Source organism: Pseudophryne corroboree, chromosome 10, assembly GCF_028390025.1.
Source record: "Pseudophryne corroboree isolate aPseCor3 chromosome 10, aPseCor3.hap2, whole genome shotgun sequence".
NCBI lineage: Eukaryota > Metazoa > Chordata > Amphibia > Anura > Myobatrachidae > Pseudophryne > Pseudophryne corroboree.
Genome location: NC_086453.1, coordinates 350,838,270 through 350,857,064, shown reverse-complemented (window position 1 = coordinate 350,857,064; position 18,795 = coordinate 350,838,270). Strand labels below are relative to the sequence as shown.

Here is an 18,795-nt window from a genome sequence, read left to right as displayed (position 1 = left end):
AAGCTATCCTGAAGTCTGTGTATACACACTCTGGTACTCTACTGAGACCTGCTATTGCTTCAGCCTGGATGTGTAGTGCTGCAGCAGCATGGACTGATACCCTGTCAGACAACATTGATTCCCTCGACAGGGATACTATTTTGCTGACCATCGAACATATAAAAGACGTCGTCTTATATATGCGGGATGCACAGAGGGACATTTGCCTGCTGGCATCTAGAATTAATGCAATGTCCATTTCTGCCAGGAGAGTATTATGGACTCTGCAGTGGACAGGTGATGCTGATTCTAAAAAACACATGGAGGTTTTGCCTTATAAGGGTGAGGAACTATTTGGGGACGGTTTCTCGGACCTCGTATCCACAGCAACTGCTGGGAAGTCGACTTTTTTGCCTCGGGTTTCTTCACAGCCTAAGAAAGCACCATATTATCAAATGCAGTCCTTTCGGCCTCAGAAAGGCAAGCGGGTCAGAGGCGCATCCTTTCTGGCCAGAGGCAAGGGTAGAGGAAAGAAGCTGCACCAGGCAGCCAGTTCCCAGGAACAAAAATCCTCCCCTGCTTCCACTAAGTCCACCGCATGACGTTGGGCTCCACAGGCGGAGCCAGGTGCGGTGGGGGCGCGTCTCCGAAACTTCAGCACCCAGTGGGTTCGCTCACAAGTGGATCTATGGGCTGTACAAATTGTATCTCAGGGATACAAGCTGGAGTTCGAGGCGACTCCCCCTCGCCGTTACCTCAAATCAGCCTTGCCAGCTGCTCCCAGGGAAAGGGAGGTAGTACTGGCGGCAATTCACAAGCTGTACCTCCAGCAGGTGATAATCAAGGTCCCCCTCCTTCAACAGGGCAGGGGTTACTATTCCACAATGTTTGTGGTACCGAAACCAGACGGTTCGGTGAGAGCCATCCTGAATTTAAAATCCTTGAACACTTATATAAAGAAGTTCAAGTTCAAAATGGAATCGCTCAGGGCGGTTATTGCAAGCCTGGAGGAGGGGGATTTTATGGTGTCACTGGACATCAAGGATGCTTACTTGCATGTCCCCATTTTCCCACCTCACCAGGAGTACCTCAGGTTTGTGGTACAGAATTGTCATTACCAATTCCAGACGTTGCCGTTTGGTCTCTCCACGGCTCCGAGAATATTTACTAAGGTAATGGCCGAAAATGATGATACTCCTTCGAAGAAAGGGAGTTATAATTATCCCGTATTTGGACGATCTCCTCATAAAGGCGAGGTCCAAAGAGCAGTTGTTGGTCAGCGTAGCACTCTCTCAGGAAGTGTTGCAACAGCACGGCTGGATTCTGAATATCCCAAAGTCGCAGCTGATCCCTACGACGCGTCTGCTTTTCCTGGGAATGATTCTTGACACAGAACAGAAGAAGGTGTTTCTCCCGGAGGAGAAGGCCCAGGAATTTTGTCATCTCTGGTCAGGGACCTCCTGAAACCAAAACAGGTGTCGGTGCATCACTGCACGCGAGTCCTGGGAAAGATGGTGGCTTCTTACGAAGCAATTCCCTTCGGCAGGTTCCATGCAAGGATCTTTCAGTGGGATCTGTTGGACAAATGGTCCGGATCGCATCTTCAGATGCATCGGTTGATCACCCTGTCCCCAAGGGCCAGGGTGTCTCTGCTGTGGTGGCTGCAGAGTGCTCATCTTCTCGAGGGACGCAGGTTCGGCATACAGGACTGGATCCTGGTGACCACGGATGCAAGCCTCCGAGGATGGGGGGACAGTCACTCAGGGAAGAAACTTCCAAGGACAGTGGTCAAGTCTGGAGACTTCTCTACACATAAATATATTGGAACTAAGGGCCATCTACAACGCCCTGAGCCAAGCAGAGCCCCTGCTTCAAAACCAATCTGTACTGATTCAGTCAGACAACATCACGGCGGTCGCCCATGTAAACCGCCAGGGCGGCACGAGAAGCAGGATGGCAATGGCAGAAGCCACAAGGATTCTTCGATGGGCGGAGAATCACGTGCTAGCACTGTCAGCAGTGTTCATTCCGGGAGTGGACAACTGGGAAGCAGACTTCCTCAGCAGGCACGACCTCCACCCGGGAGAGTGGGGACTTCATCAAGAAGTCTTCACACAGATTGTAAACGGTTGGGAACTGCCACAGGTGGACATGATGGCGTCCCGCCTCAACAAAAAGCTAAAAAAATATTGCGCCAGGTCACGGGACCCTCAGGCAATAGCTGTGGACGCACTAGTGACACCGTGGGTGTACCAGTCGGTTTATGTGTTCCCTCCTCTTCCTCTCATACCCAAGGTACTGAGGATAGTAAGAAAGAGAGGAGTAAGAACTATACTCATCGTTCCGGATTGGCCAAGAAGAACTTGGTACCCAGAACTACAAGAAATGATCTCAGAGGACCCATGGCCTCTGCCTCTCAGACAGGACCTGTTACAGCAGGGGTCCTGTCTGTTCCAAGACTTACCGCGGCTGCGTTTGACGGCATGGCGGTTGAACGCCGGATCCTAGCGGAAAAGGGCATTCCGGATGAAGTTATTCCTACGCTGATAAAGGCTAGGAAAGACGTGACAGAAAAACATTATCACCGTATATGGCGAAAATATGTTGCTTGGTGTGAGGCCAGGAAGGCCCCTACAGAGGAATTCCAGCTGGGTCGATTCCTGCACTTCCTACAGTCAGGAGTGACTATGGGCCTAAAATTAGGATCCATAAAGGTCCAGATTTCGGCCCTATCTATTTTCTTTAAAAAAGAACTGGCTTCACTGCCTGAAGTTCAGACGTTTTATTAAGGGAGTGCTGCATATTTAGCCCCCTTTTGTGCCTCCAGTGGCACCTTGGGATCTTAACGTTGTGTTGGATTTCCTGAAATCACACTGGTTTGAGCCACTTAAGACCGTGGAGCTAAAGTATCTCGCGTGGAAGGTGGTCATGCTGTTGGCCTTGGATTCAGCTAGGCGTGTGTCAGAATTGGCGGCTTTGTCATGTAAAAGCCCGTATCTGATCTTCCATATGGACAGGGCAGAATTGAGGACTCGTCCCCAATTTCTCCCAAAGGTGGTATCAGCGTTTCATTTGAACCAACCTATTGTGGTGCCTGCGGCTACTCGGGACTTGGAGGCTTCCAAGTTGCTGGACGTAGTCAGGCCTTTGAAAATCTATGTAGCCAGGACGGCTGGAGTCAGGAAAACTGACTCGCTGTTTATCCTACATGCACCCAACAAACTGGGTGCTCCGGCTTCAAAGCAAACTATTGCGCGCTGGATCTGTAACACGATTCAGCAAGCTCATTCTGCGGCAGGGTTACCGCATCCTAAATCGGTAAAAGCCCATTCCACAAGGAAGGTGGGCTCTTCTTGGGCGGCTGCCCGAGGGGTCTCGGCTTTACAGCTTTGCCGAGCTGCTACTTGGTCGGGTTCAAACACATTTGCTAAGTTCTACAAGTTTGATACCCTGGCTGAGGAGGACCTTGCCTTTGCTCATTCGGTGCTGCAGAGTCATCCGCACTCTCCCGCCCGTTTGGGAGCTTTGGTATAATCCCCATGGTCCTTACGGAGTTCCCAGCATCCACTAGGACGTCAGAGAAAATAAGAATTTACTCACCGGTAATTCTATTTCTCGTAGTCCGTAGTGGATGCTGGGCGCCCGTCCCAAGTGCGGACTCTCTGCAATACATGTATATAGTTATTGCTTAACTAAAGGGTTATTGTTATGAGCCATCTGTTACTGAGGCTCAGTTGCTGTTCATATTGTTAACTGGGTATGGTTATCACAAGTTGTACAGTGTGATTGGTGTGGCTGGTATGAGTCTTACCCTGGATTCCAAATCCTTTCCTTGTTGTGTCAGCTCTTCCGGGCACAGTTTTCTTAACTGAGGTCTGGAGGAGGGGCATAGAGGGAGGAGCCAGTGCACACCAGATAGTACCTAATCTTTCTTTTAGAGTGCCCAGTCTCCTGCGGAGCCCGTCTATTCCCCATGGTCCTTACGGAGTTCCCAGCATCCACTACAGACTACGAGAAATAGAATTACCGGTGAGTAAATTCTTATTATCATCATCATCATCATCATCATCCCTACAAACGGTTTCCTTAGCCAACTGCTCTCATCCCTGCCTTCTTCCCAACCACAAATTCAGATCTTGGTAAGATACTCCCATTGCTTTTCATTGAGCCCATTTGCATTACAACGTGTATCTGCCTTCATCATCATGGAGGTCTTCTGATGTCATAAACTGATCATTGTGCGATAGTTTCCCCAGCCTGGCAGTGAAAAGCAGACCTCCTGTCATTAGTTATATCATACGGGGGTACCTGGCACAGTGTGTAAATGTAGACTTCCTGGGTGCTGGCAATGGTGGCGTATGGTGCTAATTGTATCAGACTGGATCTTGTGTTTTCCAGAAAGCTCTTACCAAGCCTAAAAACCAAAAAACCCCAGGAACTGGTATTAGTCATCGGAACAGGAATCAGCGCGGCCGTAGCGCCCCAGGTCCCTGCACTGAAGTCTTGGAAAGGGCTAATCCAGGCCCTGCTCGATGCTGCTAATGATTTTGACCTCCTAGAAGAAGAAGAGAGCAAAAAATTCCAGAAATGTCTCCATGAGGACAAGAATCTCATTCATGTGGCCCATGACCTCATCCAGAAGCTGTCTCCGGTCAGTGCAGTCAGGAAATTAAATGTATATATTCCTTATGTTCAGACTCCAGTGCGCCTCTTTGCAATACCTGTACTTGTATTTTTCACCCCGGGCTGTGACTGTGGGGAGACACCGGGCACAGTGTTATCGCAAGCAGCCATGATTTCCAACAGAAGAGTGCTCGACACTGGGCCTGTTTCTGCACATAATGAGGCATAGCCGCTACATATATTTCCTCTAATTGTCTGTCTGGATTTTAACTGACTGACTAAATAAATAAAACCATGCAGGTGCCACGTGCGAAGGTTTGGGCAAGCTGCCACTTCGTGCTTACATAATACCTCCTTTTTGCAGTAATCACAGCATCCAAATGTCTTGGGGTACTTGGCTAACAGACTATTCTGGTTAAAGATTCCCCCCCCCCTCCCCCACCCCACTTGCATTCCCTTCCCACCCTGCATGAACTCGTCCAGCTTAGAAATATTCTCAGGTCTTAATGCATGAGATTTCCTGACAGCGTCCCCGTAATAAAGCGTCTGTGAAGCCCATTCCACAACCTCTTGCTCTCTCCTCTTCATGGTTGATGTTGAGATATAATTTGCATGATCTTGCTGAAGGTCAACAGTACTTATTGATATTTAATTGAGTGCACTCTTCATTCCAACTAGACACAATTCTCTATGCTACTTCCCCTTTGCTTAATGGATCCCAAACTTTTGAATATGATACCTTTTAGGGGCTAGGCTTGATACATCTATACATCTCTCTCTTAGGGGTCAATCCAATTAGCTGCTATGACATATATTAAAAGCACTTTTGTGTGACTCTGTATAAACCACGGTCCCCTAACTTATGTGTTCTTTTCCTCTGGTCTCTGTAGCGGACAAGTAATGTGCGCTCCACCTTCTTCAAGGACTGTTTATATGAAGTATTTGATGACCTCGAGTCAAAGATGGAAGACTCAGGGAAGCAGTTACTGCAGTCCGTGTTGCAGCTAATGGAAAATGGTGCCTTGGTCCTGACAACCAATTTCGACAATTTGCTGGAGATCTACGCCTTTCATCAGGGAAAACAGCTGGAGTCCATAGACCTCACAGATGAAAAGAAGGTAAGACGGGATTTGCAGGCTAGCGTCCTAGTGGCATGACACAGGATAATGTAGACTGCGGTGGCATTCCTGGCATTGCGGAAGTCTGTTTGGGGGCGGTTACGACCGCCTTTGCCCAAAACGGAGTCTCCTCTGTTTTGGGGGGTTTCCGATGCCAAGATCTCTATTGGAAGACGGCCTCTTTGTTTGATCTGCTCAGCCGTCCGATGGTGTTGTAGGCAATTACTAATACAAGCAGGAGGCATCTACTTTTATCAGATGCCTCATGCTGCATCACCATATTAGTGCTGTTGCTTACATGGAAGCCACCTCCAATCACCGCTGAGTCAGGCCCTTACAGCTCTTTGGTTCTCTAGTTGCCCTGATGAGGAGCAGTTCTGTCGACAGATATAAAACGTTTCCCACGGGGTTCACCATTACCAGTGATGACCCATAGCTTCTGGTAGACTGAAATGTTATTTCCTTACCAGGTACTAGAATGGGCTCAGGAGAAGAAGAAACTAAGTGTCCTACACATCCACGGGGTGTACACCAACCCCAGCGGGATCGTCCTTCACCCGGCCGGATACCAGAACGTTCTGAGGAACACGGAGGTCATGGTGAGGTTACGCCTTAAATGTTCTATATGTTCCAGTATATACCTCAGCAGAGACAGTGTGTAATTCTCTGTATATCCATCCCTTACGTGCGCGAGAGTCTGCACTTAGAACACTGGTATTTCTGTAACAGCTCCAGGGTGAGTTATTAGCTGCTGACCCAGCAGACAGTGCAGGGTGTTACTCCCACATATCTCAAAGACTGATCAGTATGTAAGTGGGTCTGCCTGTTCTCTACGGGGAGGGGGTATGTTTGTCGGCATTCATAATGTCAATGTGAGAATGTAGACGTGCGCAGCATGTCGACAATGATGATGTCAACATGATTAGAATGCCTTCAAAATGTTTTTGGTGGTCTAGTGGTGACCTAACAGTTCCAGCGGTGTCTTATGGGTGTGGCGGTGACATCAGGATTACCCTAACCTCCCCTCTCGTGGCCTAACCCTAGCCCTTTGCCTACTGCCTAACCCTCCACTCCCATAGCCTAACCCTAACCCTCAATGTAATGCTTAACTCTAATATCCCCTCCCGCGGCATAACCTTAACCTCCCCTCCCGTGGCCTAAACCTAGCCCTCCACCTAGTGCCTAACCTCCCCTCCCATGGCTTAACCCTTGCCCTAGTGCCTAACCCAAAACTCACATCCTGTGACTTGACCCTAACCCTCCTCCTAGTTCCTAATCCTCCCGTGGCCTGACCCTAACCCTCCCCCCTAATGTCTAGCCCTCCCCTCCTGTGTCCTAACCCTTACCCTCACCTCCCGTGTCCTAACCCTTACCCTCACCTCCCGTGGCCTAACCCTTACCCCTCCCCTCCCGTGGCCTAACCCTTACCCCTCCCCTCCCGTGGCCTAACCCTTACACCTCCGCTCCCGCGGCATAGCCCTAACCTCCCCTCCCGTGGCCTAAACCTTACCTTCCCCTCCCCTCCTGTGGCCTAACCCTTACACCTCCCCTCCTGTGGCCTAACCCTTACACCTCCCCTCCCGTGGCCTAACCCTTACCCCTCCCCTCCTGTGGCCTAACCCTTACCCCTCCCCTCCCGTGGCCTAACCCTTACACCTCCCCTCCCGTGGCCTAACCCTTACCCTCCCCTCCTGTGACCTAACCCTCCATCATGTGGCCTAACCCTAACCCCCCCCCCCCATTGCCTTACCCTAGCCCTCTGCTACCATTCCGTGCAGAATATCATTTCACTTGTTGACATGGTGAACATGTCGATATTCTGCTGCAGATGGTGACATGTTCATTGTCAACATTTCAACAATGTCAGTATCATAACATTATGATGTAGAAATTCTGATTGTCGAGATTATGACTACTTCCTGTCTAGGCTTGATCCTGATGGGCAAGTGGCAGAATCTGGCACCTCGCCGACCCGGTCATTCAATGGTCCAGCTGGACACTGTAAGCCCCATGCTGATAATTGCTGACCACATACACATGACTGCACGTTCAGCAGCCATTCCGATTTACAATACACAATTAGTAAAACACCAAGCATCTGTTTTATGTGGATGAACTGTGCATTTTAGGTCCGCACTCGCAATGGCTGCAGGCCCATGAAGTTTCCGGATGGAAGTGCTGCATGTTAGCCCAGCATACAACACTGTGACATGTATACAACGCGCGGAACAATAATGTTGTTACATACGTATCTGGAAATAGTTTTGTTCTCTTCTTATAAACGTGTTCCCACTGTGGCTGAAAACAGGGCTTTATTGGTAGCACAGACACATTTAGAATAAAAAAACAAAAATGATTGGTCCAAAACAGGAGCACAGCAATCGCCTGCCATGACCACGCATACAAAGTATTGCTGCTGCTGTAGCAGGTCCAGCACTCATTATACAGCTGGTGCACCCACTGGCCGCTGTGAGCGGAGGCGGTGGGGGGAGGGGAAGGAGTAGCTAATACCTGTATTACTGCTGTAGTAGCATGTCCAGCGCTCATTATACAGCAGCTGCACTGACTGGCCGCTGTGAGCGCCAAGGGTGGGACTAGCCAATCGCTGTTCTGGGATACTTCCCAACCCCCATGCTTATTGGCTATTTGTATACTGCTAAACTGCTCTGAACTAGTTCTTATCATTATCACTATTTAGTTGTAATAAAGCTTTCTCATTGGTCCAGTGTTGGAGCAGCCGTTGACGCAGAGCGTCTTTAAACATCGCTTGCTCTGTGTGTTTAGCGGGTTGTGACCTCTGCAGTTATACTGCTCCGCACTTTGATTTGTCACGTGTATTCCTGCCACACAGCAATCTTATTTTGGATTCTGCCCCATAATAATGTTTCTCTATCGTCCTAAGTGGATGCTGGGGTTCCTGAAAGGACCATGGGGAATAGCGGCTCCGCAGGAGACAGGGCACAAAAAAGTAAAGCTTTTACCAGATCAGGTGGTGTGCACTGGCTCCTCCCCCTATGACCCTCCTCCAGACTCCAGTTAGATTTTGTGCCCGAACGAGAAGGGTGCAATCTAGGTGGCTCTCCTAAAGAGCTGCTTAGAGAAAGTTTAGCTTAGGTTTTTTACTTTACAGTGAGTCCTGCTGGCAACAGGATCACTGCAACGAGGGACTTAGGGGAGAAGTAGTGAACTCACCTGCGTGCAGAGTGGATTTGCTGCTTGGCTACTGGACACTAGCTCCAGAGGGACGATCACAGGTACAGCCTGGATGGTCACCGGAGCCGCGCCGCCGGCCCCCTTGCAGACGCTGAAGAGAGAAGAGGTCCAAAATCGGCGGCTGAAGACTCCTGAGTCTTCATAAAGGTAGCGCACAGCACTGCAGCTGTGCGCCATTTTCCTCTCAGCACACTTCACACAACAGTCACTGAGGGTGCAGAGCGCTGGGGGGGGCGCTCTGAGAGGCAAATAAAAACCTTATTAGAGGCAAAAAATACCTCACATATAGCCCACAGAGGCTATATGGAGATATTTAACCCCTGCCTAACTTCAAAAATAGCGGGAGACGAGCCCGCCGAAAAAGGGGCGGGGCCTATCTCCTCAGCACACAGCGCCATTTTCTCTCACAGAAAAGCTGGAGAGAAGGCTCCCAGGCTCTCCCCTGCACTGCACTACAGAAACAGGGTTAAAACAGAGAGGGGGGGCACTGATTTTGGCGATATTGTATATATATAAAAGATGCTATAAGGGAGAAACACTTATATAAGGTTGTCCCTATATAATTATAGCGTTTTTGGTGTGTGCTGGCAGACTCTCCCTCTGTCTCCCCAAAGGGCTAGTGGGTCCTGTCCTCTGTCAGAGCATTCCCGGTGTGTGTGCTGTGTGTCGGTACGTGTGTGTCGACATGTATGAGGACGATGTTGGTGAGGAGGCGGAGAAATTGCCTGTAATGGTGATGTCACTCTCTAGGGAGTCGACACCGGAATGGATGGCTTATTTAGAGAATTACGTGAGAATGTCAACACGCTGCAAGGTCGGTTGACGACATGAGACGGCCGACAATCTATTAGGACCGGTCCAGGCGTCTCAGAAACACCGTCAGGGGTTTTAAAAACGCCCATTTACCTCAGTCGGTCGACACAGACACAGACACGGACACTGAATACAGTGTCGACGGTGAATAAACAAACGTATTTCTCATTAGGGCCACACGTTAAGGGCAATGAAGGAGGTGTTACGTGTTTCTGATACTACAAGTACCACAAGAAAGGGTATTATGTGGGAGTGAAAAAACTACCTGTAGTTTTTCCTGAATCAGATAAAATAAAATGAAGTGTGTGATGATGCGTAGGGTTACCCCGATAGCAAATATTGGCGTTATACCCTTTCCCGCCAGAAATTAGGGTACGTTGGGAAACACCCCTTAGGGTGATAAGGCGCTCACACGCTTATCAAGTGGCGTTACCGTCTCCAGATACGGCCGCCCTCAAGGAGCCAGCTGATAGGAAGCTGGAAAAATATCCTAAAAAGTATATACACACATACGGTGGTTATACTGCGACCAGCGATCGCCATCAGCCTGGAGATGCAGTGCTGGGTTGGCTTGGTCGGATTCCCTGACTGAAAATATTTTATTCATGTAGAGCATTTAATAGGATGCATTCTATATATATGTATGTGAGATGCACAGAGGGATATTTGCTCTCTGGCATCAAGATAAGTGCGTTGTCCATATCTCCCAGAAGATGTCAGGGACACGACAGTGGTCAGGTGATACAGATCCCATACGGCAGATGGAAGTATTGCTGTATAAAGGGAAGGAGTTATTTGGGGGTCGGTCCATCGGACCTGGGGACCACAGCAACAGCTGGGAAATCCAACCTTTTTTACCCCAAGTTACATCTCAGCTAAAAAAGACACCGTCTTTTCAGCCTCAATCTTTCCTTTCCCATGAGGGCATGCAGGCAAAAGGCCAGTCATATCTGCCCAGACATAGAGGTAAGGGAAGTAGACTGCAGCAGGCAGCCCTTTCCCAGGAAAAGAAGCCCTCCACCGCGTCTGCCAAGTCCTCAGCATGACGCTGGGGCCGTGCAAGCGGACTCAAGGTGGGGGGGTAGTCTCAAGAGTCTCAGGGCGCAGTGGGATCACTCGCAAGTTGACCCCTAGATCGTACGAGTATTATCCCAGGGGTAAAGATTGGAGAGTCGAGACATCTTCTCCTCGCAGGTTCCTGAAGTCTGCTTTACCAACGGCTCCCTCCGACAGGGAGGCAGCATTGGAAACAATTCACAAGCTGTATATCCAGCAGGTGATAATCAAAGTACCCCTCCTACGACAAGGAAAAGGGTATTATTTTTCCACACTATATTGTGGTACTGAAGCCAGACGGCTTGGTGACACATAGTCTAAATCTAAAATGTTTTGAACACTTACATAAAAGGTTCAAATCGAGATAAAGTCACTCAGAGCAGTGATAGCGAACCGGAAAAAAGGGGACTATATGGTGTCCCTGGACATCAAGGATTACCTCCATGTCCAAATTTTGTCCTTCTCATCAAGGGTACCTCTGGTTCGTGGTACAGAACTGTCAATATCAGTTTCAGACGATGCCGTTTGAATTATCCACGGCACCCCGGGCCTTTTTACCAAGGTAATGGCCGAAAAGATGTTTCTTCAAAGAAAAAAGGCATCTAAATTATCCCTTACTTGCACGACCTAAAAAGGGCAAGTTCCAGAGAACAGTTGGAGGTCGGAAGAGCACTATCTAAAGTAGTTCTTCGACGGCACGACTGGATTCTAAATATTCCAAGAATCGCAGCTGTTTTCCGACGATACGTCTGCTGTTCCTAGGGATGATTCTGGACACGGTTCAGAAAAAGGTTTTTCTTCCCGAGGAAAAAGCCAAGGAGTTATCCGACCTGTCAGGAACCTCCTAAAACCAGGAAAGGTGTCTGTACATCAATGCACAAGAGTCCTGGGAAAAATGGTGGCTTTTTACGAAGCAATTCCATTCGGCAGATTCCATGCAAGAATTTTCCAAAGGGATCTGTTGGACAAATGGTCAGGGTCGCATCCTCAGATGCACCTGCGAATAACCCTGTCGCCAAGGACAAGGGTATATCTTCTGTGGTGGTTGCAAAAGGCTCATCTATTGGAGGGCCGCAGATTCGGCATACAGGATTTGATCCTGGTGACCACGGACGCCAGCCTGAGAGGTTGGGGAGCAGTCACACAAGGAAGAAACTTCCAGGGGGTATGGACGAACCTGAAAAAGTCTCTTCACATAAACATTCTGGTACTAAGAGCAATCTAAAATGCTCTAAGCCAGGCGGAACCACTCCTGCAAGGAAAACCGGTGTTGATTCAGTCGGACAACATCACGGCGGTCGCCCATGTAAACAGACAGGGCGGCACAAGAAGCAGGAGTGCAATGGCAGAAGCTGCCAAGATTCTTCGCTGGGCGGAGAATCACGTAATAGCACTGTCAGCAGTGTTCTTCCCGGGCGTGGACAACTGGGAAGCAGACTTCCTCAGCAGACACGATATTCACCCGGGAGAGGGGGGTCTTCATCCAGAAGTCTTCCACATGCTAATAAACTGTTGGGAAAGACCAATGGTAGACATGATGGCGTCTCGCCTCAACAAGAAACTGGACAAGTATTGCGCCAGGTCAAGAGATCCACAGGCAATAGCTGTGGACGCACTGGTAACACCTTGGGTGTACAAATCAGTATATGTGTTTCCTCCTCTGCCTCTCATACCAAAGGTATTGAAGATTATACGGTGAGGAGGAGTAAGAACAATACTAGTGGCTCCGGATTGGCCAAGAAGGACTTGGTACCCGGAACTTCAAGAGTTGGTCACGGACGACCCGTGCCCTCTACTTCTGAGAAGGGACCTGCTACAACAGGGTCCCTGTCTCTTTCAAGACTTACCGCGGCTGCGTTTGACGGCATGGCGGTTGAACGCCAGATCCTAAAAGGGAAAGGCATTCCAGAAGAAGTCATTCCTACCTTGATTAAGGCAAGGAAGGAAGTCACCGCGAAACATTATCACCGCATTTGGCGAAAATATGTCGCGTGGTGCGAGGATCGGAGTGTTCCGACGGAGGAATTTCAACTGGGTCGTTTCCTACATTTCCTACAATCAGGATTGTCTATGGGTCTCAAATTGAGATCTACTAAGGTTCAAATTTCGGCCCTGTCAATATTCTTCCAAAAAGAATTGGCCTCAGTTCCTGAGGTACAGACTTTTGTTAAAGGAGTACTGCATATACAGCCTCCTGTGGTGCCTCCGGTGGCACCGTGGGATCTAAATGTAGTTTTAGATTTCCTCAAATCCCATTGGTTTGAACCATTGAAAAAGGTGGATTTTAAATATCTCACATGGAAAGTGACTATGTTACTGGCCCTGGCTTCCGCCAGGAGAGTATCTGAATTGGCGGCTTTATCTTATAAAAGCCCTTATCTAATCTTCCATTCGGATAGGGCAGAACTGAGGACTCGTCCGCATTTTCTCCCTAAGGTGGTATCAGCGTTTCACCTGAACCAACCTATTGTGGTGCCTGCGGCCACTGGCGACTTGGAGGACTCCAAGTTGTTGGACGTTGTCAGAGCCTTAAAAATATACATTTCAAGGACGGCTGAAGTCAGAAAATCTGACTCGCTGTTGATACTATATGCACCCAACAAGTTGGGTGCCCCTGCTTCTAAGCAGACGTTTGCTCGTTGGATTTGTAACACAATTCAACTTGCTCATTCTGTGGCAGGCCTGCCACAGCCTAAATCTGTTAAGGCCCATTCCACAAGGAAGGTGGGCTCATCTTGGGCGGCTGCCCGAGGGGTCTCGGCATTACAATTCTGCCGAGCAGCTACGTGGTCGGGGAAAAACACGTTTGTAAAATTCTACAAATTTGATACCCTGGCAAAAGAGGACTTGGAATTCTCTCATTCGGTGCTGCAGAGTCATCCGCACTCTCCCGCCCGTTTGGGAGCTTTGGTATAATCCCCATGGTCCTTTCAGGAACCCCAGCATCCACTTAGGACGATAGAGAAAATAAGAATTTACTTACCGATAATTCTATTTCTCGGAGTCCGTAGTGGATGCTGGGCGCCCATCCCAAGTGCGGATTATCTGCAATACTGTACATAGTTATTGTTAACAAATTCGGGTTATATTGTTAAGGAGCCATCTTTAAGAGGCTCTTTCTGTTATCATACTGTTAACTGGGTTTAGATCACAAGTTGTACGGTGTGATTGGTGTGGCTGGTATGAGTCTTACCCGGGATTCAAATTGCCTCCCTTATTGTGTACGCTCGTCCGGGCACAGTACCTAACTGGAGTCTGGAGGAGGGTCATAGGGGGAGGAGCCAGTGCACACCACCTGATCTGGTAAAAGCTTTACTTTTTTGTGCCCTGTCTCCTGCGGAGCCGCTATTCCCCATGGTCCTTTCAGGAACCCCAGCATCCACTACGGACTCCGAGAAATAGAATTATCGGTAAGTAAATTCTTATTTTTATTAACTCTACACGGAGCCCAGCACCTGGGACATGTGGATTACAGAGTTTCAGCAATGCCTGCGTTTCTGGTGAAGGCAGGGTTGCGTAGTAGTGATTTGTCTCTGTGACATTGCAGTACTGTCGAGCTATCCGAGCATTCCAAACTCTCCAGCAACCAGCAATCGGTGACCGCATGATTGTAGACGGACCATGTAAGGACCGTCTAATGCTTTGCAGTAACTCCTAGTAACGTGACCAGTCAGCAACATAATAAAGTGTCATTAAAGCCGTTTATAATGTTACTCTAATGTTGTTATATCCTCCTGCAGAGGGAAATCCAGAAGCTGTATGAGACCAAGTCCTTCCTGTTCCTGGGCTGCGGCCGCACCGTGGACGATACAACGTTCCAGGCGCTGTTTCTGGAGGCGGTGAAACATAAGTCAGACTTGGAACATTTCATGTTGGTTCGTAAGGAGGATGTGGATGAGTTCAAGAAGCTGCGGGAGAACATGTTGGACAAGGGCATTAAGGTCATCTCCTATGGCACGGAGTACACTGATTTACCCGAGTACTTTGAGAGACTGGCGAACGAAATCTCCACCAAAGGACGTACAGGTAAAGCACGATCTCTTGATAGCGCCTCACTGTGGGTGTGCAAGGTACTTGCTCGATGTTCTGTATCCATTCCAGTGCTATTGCAGAGATCATCTGTTCTCATGCCGTGAGCGGTGTTTCCACATCATGTACATGAGTCGTTGCTTAGTGAGATAGATAGATCTATCTATCTATCTATCTATCTATCTATCTAATAGTAATGATAGAAACTTCTGCGCTGAGAAGCCATGGCCTGTTCTAGGTCTGCAGGTTTGGGAGCTAGTTTTCAGGAAGACCTTATATAGGGTGCAGTGTTTCTTATTCATCACTCTTCCCCGGAGGTTTTTTTTCTGCAGCAAACGAGTGAGTCACGGTCACATTTCTATAGACTACTCTCTGCTGGATACAGATTAGATAACTTCCTCAGTTTACAGTGTTACTCTACTGTAGAAGCAGTGCACGTAATGTAACAGTGTAACTGCTGCAGAGGCAGTGCACGTAATGTAACAGTGTAACTGCTGCAGAGGCAGTGCAAGTAATGTAACAGTGTAACTGCTGCAGAGGCAGTGCAAGTAATGTAACAGTGTAACTGCTGCAGAGGCAGTGCAAGTAATGTAACAGTGTAACTGCTGCAGAGGCGGTGCAAGTAATGTAACAGTGTAACTGCTGCAGAGGCAGTGCAAGTAATGTAACAGTGTAACTGCTGCAGAGACAGTGCATGTAATGTAACAGTGTAACTGCTGCAGAGGCAGTGCAAGTAATGTAACAGTGTAACTGCTGCAGAGGCAGTGCACGTAATGTAACAGTGTAACTGCTGCAGAGGCAGTGCACGTAATGTAACAGTGTAACTGCTGCAGAGGCAGTGCAAGTAATGTAACAGTGTAACTGCTGCAGAGGCAGTGCAAGTAATGTAACAGTGTAACTGCTGCAGAGGCAGTGCACGTAATGTAACAGTGTAACTGCTGCAGAGGCAGTGCAAGTAATGTAACAGTGTAACTGCTGCAGAGGCAGTGCAAGTAATGTAACAGTGTAACTGCTGCAGAGGCAGTGCAAGTAATGTGACACTGTAACTGCAGTGCAAGTAATGTAACAATGTAACTGCTGCAGAGGCAGTGCACGTAATGTAACTCTTGCAGAAGCAGTGCAAGTAATGTAACAATGTAACTCTTGCAGAAGCAGTGCAAGTAATGTAACTGTAACTCTGCTGCAGAAGCAGTGCAAGTAATGTAACACTGTAACTGCTGCGGAAGCAGTGCGAGTAATGTGACACTATAACTGCAATGCGAGTAATGTGATACTAACTGCTGCAGAAGCAGTGCAAGTAATGTAACTGCTGCAGAAGCAGTGCAAGTAATGTAACTGCTGCAGAAGCAGTGCAAGTAATGTAACTGCTGCAGAAGCAGTGCAAGCAATGTGACACTAACTTCAGTGCGAGTAATCTGACACTGTAACTGCTGCAGAAGCAGTGCGAGTAATGTGACGGGACTTTATGCAGGTTTGCAAGACAATCCCACTTTTAATAAACTCATGATGACTGATGAGGGCTCCTCCCTAGCTATGTATTGTAGTTACCCTGAGTGCATTGCACTTGATCTAGGATTTGTCTCCATGTACTGGTCTCTCGGATCCTCTTTCTGCCAACTTAATTATTAATGAAAAGCAAAAATGATACTAATAGTTACAGTCTCATTAAATGGAGGTGGCTGGGCGGAGAGGCTGGGCAGAACAGCAGTCTGGTCTGTAGATCCCTTAGGAGTAACCGTTCTGTAGACCAGACATGTAACGCTATGCTCCCCCTCTCGTCCTTCCGTCACTTCATCAGTCAGACCACCATTAACATAACTGAGCTGGGTCAGTCTAGTATCTGTTATTTCAGGGAAAAGTGCTGCAGTTATTTGGAGGTGATGGGAAAAGCCCTTATTTCATCAGGGGTCAGCACGGTGTATAGTAAGGTAGGGAACAAGACCAGTCCGGAGCTACAGTGGGCGCGTTCTTTTCAGCAATTATGTGATTGTCATTTAAGTACTCCAAGGGCTAGTAATAGGCTTTGGTCTCAGACTTCCATCGTGGGCTCTGTATTGCCAGTGGTTTCCATAAACGCAGGTATTCTCCATTAGCCTATAACGCATGCTGTGTTCAGTAGCTCCATGTGTGTCTTGTACAATCTGTTTAATTGAATAGCAGTGTGACATACATGGCGTGTTTTCGGGCATAGGAATCTGGTCTGTCACCCATGTGTCTTGTTCAGCAGTTATAGGAGCTCTCCGCTGTGCCCTCATTGCCTGGCACTGCCACAGCGATCCACAGTGAAAGACTCCTGCAGTGAGGGGGTAACAACGGCATGTGGGTGTAGGGGGATTGATGACTAGTGGGGAAGGATTCAGGTGACTGGGGCAATTCTGTAAGGTGGGGTAGATGTCAGATAGCCCCCGATAAGGTAAGGCAGCGTGGTCAAATATCATGTTTTGAATGAGAAACTTGTACTTTGTAGAACCCTTGCTCCTGATATAAACGCCCGGATGAAGTGTATCGAGAAATAATCCTCTTATTTACCATATAAAATGTTTCAACAAGTAAATGGTTCTCTAGGTGTTTTGTAATCGTTGCGTGTATAATGTAAATATTATGCAGATTTGTAATCTGATTGCCAGTCTCCCAAAGATTAATGGATTACTTCATTGGATTACCTGTAGCCTTTAGATCTTCAAGGACTCTGCACTTTACACTGCAGGATAAACGTCCCATAACCTGACGTCACTGTTGGTAATAGGGTAGCGGGAGAAAGACGTCCGCTGCCTCTGACCAGTGTCATGGGTACTGCTAGACGGGGAGAGGGCTACTGAGAGGGTGACTACGTTGTCAGCTTCTTATCAGAGCTTACTCTTTACTTTGATGTCCACATATGAAACGTAAACCCCAAGGAATGTTCTCCCGTACGGCTTTCTGCAGGCCTTTTCTGATCGTACTAGGCCAGTGTGTAATGATCACGGTGGCAACTTTGGGCCTAATTCAGAGTTGATCTCGGCAGCAAATGTGTTAGCAGTTGTGCAAAACCATGTGCACTGCATGGGGGGGGGGGGCAGATGTAACATGTGCAGAGAGAGTTAGATTTGGGTGCGGCGTGTTCAAACTGAAATCTAAATTGCAGTGTAACAATAAAGCAGCCAGCATTTACCCTGCACAGAAACAATATAACCCACCCAAATCTAACTCTCTCTGCACGTGTTATATCTGCCTCCCTGCAGTGCACATGGTTTTGCCCAACTGCTAACAAACTTGCTGCTGCGATTAACTCTGAATTACCCCCTTTATGTTTGGCTGAATGTTCACAACATCTTTTTATACTATTGTTCTTTTTCTTTGTAAAGCACAATTGTTTCTTGAGTTGACTAACGAGATTAAGGGCCCAATTCAATTAGCCGCAAAAAGACGTTTTCACAAATCGCGAAAAAGTGCCTATTCAATTGTAGGTGAATACGGGTTTGCAGTAATTTTAACACAAATTTCAATTCACTACCTCTGAGCTGAAGTTTGGAAAAATCCCTATTTTAAGTTACAAATGTCAGGATTTGGTTCAGAACCCCTGGGACACCCCCGTGAATGACTAATTAGGCACTTACAAGTTTTTAATTTTTTTTAATCGGCCAATAATTACATGTAATTTTTGGGGTGCTTTATGAGTAGGACAAGTCTTTTTAGGCTTGCAGGTGGGAGTAATCGGTCTGTTTCCACTTTTTTTTTTCTTTTTTAAAGTCCCCTAAAATGTGCCAAATATATACTTAACCCATTTTTATGTACCCCAAGTTTAATTTTAGCACTTATTTTGCTGATAACAAATAGCTTTCTACAATTATTTTACACTTTTTTTTGTTTTTGTTTTTTAAAATGCATATAACGGTATCCGGACTCCAGGTCGACAACAAAAAGGTCGAGACACCTTAGGTCGACGCCAATTGGTCGACACACCTTAGATCGATGTGGACAAAAG

The 18,795-nt window shown here is 47.8% G+C and overlaps 1 protein-coding gene across 12 annotated transcripts in view; it reads left to right on the top strand.

Moving 5' to 3' along the window:
• FAM118B (family with sequence similarity 118 member B) overlaps positions 1 to 18,795 on the top strand; it is a 112,008-nt gene that overhangs the window by 74,288 nt on the left and 18,925 nt on the right. For 10 of the 12 annotated variants that reach the window (XM_063943700.1, XM_063943699.1, XM_063943690.1 and 7 more), the window contains 4 exons: positions 4,357 to 4,630; positions 5,493 to 5,720; positions 6,191 to 6,319; positions 14,543 to 14,828. In XM_063943700.1, the coding sequence (XP_063799770.1) occupies positions 4,357 to 4,630; positions 5,493 to 5,720; positions 6,191 to 6,319; positions 14,543 to 14,828 (917 nt within the window). The remainder of the gene's footprint in view (positions 1 to 4,356; positions 4,631 to 5,492; positions 5,721 to 6,190; positions 6,320 to 14,542; positions 14,829 to 18,795) is intronic. The other 2 variants (XM_063943695.1, XM_063943698.1) reach the window with 1 other exon arrangement.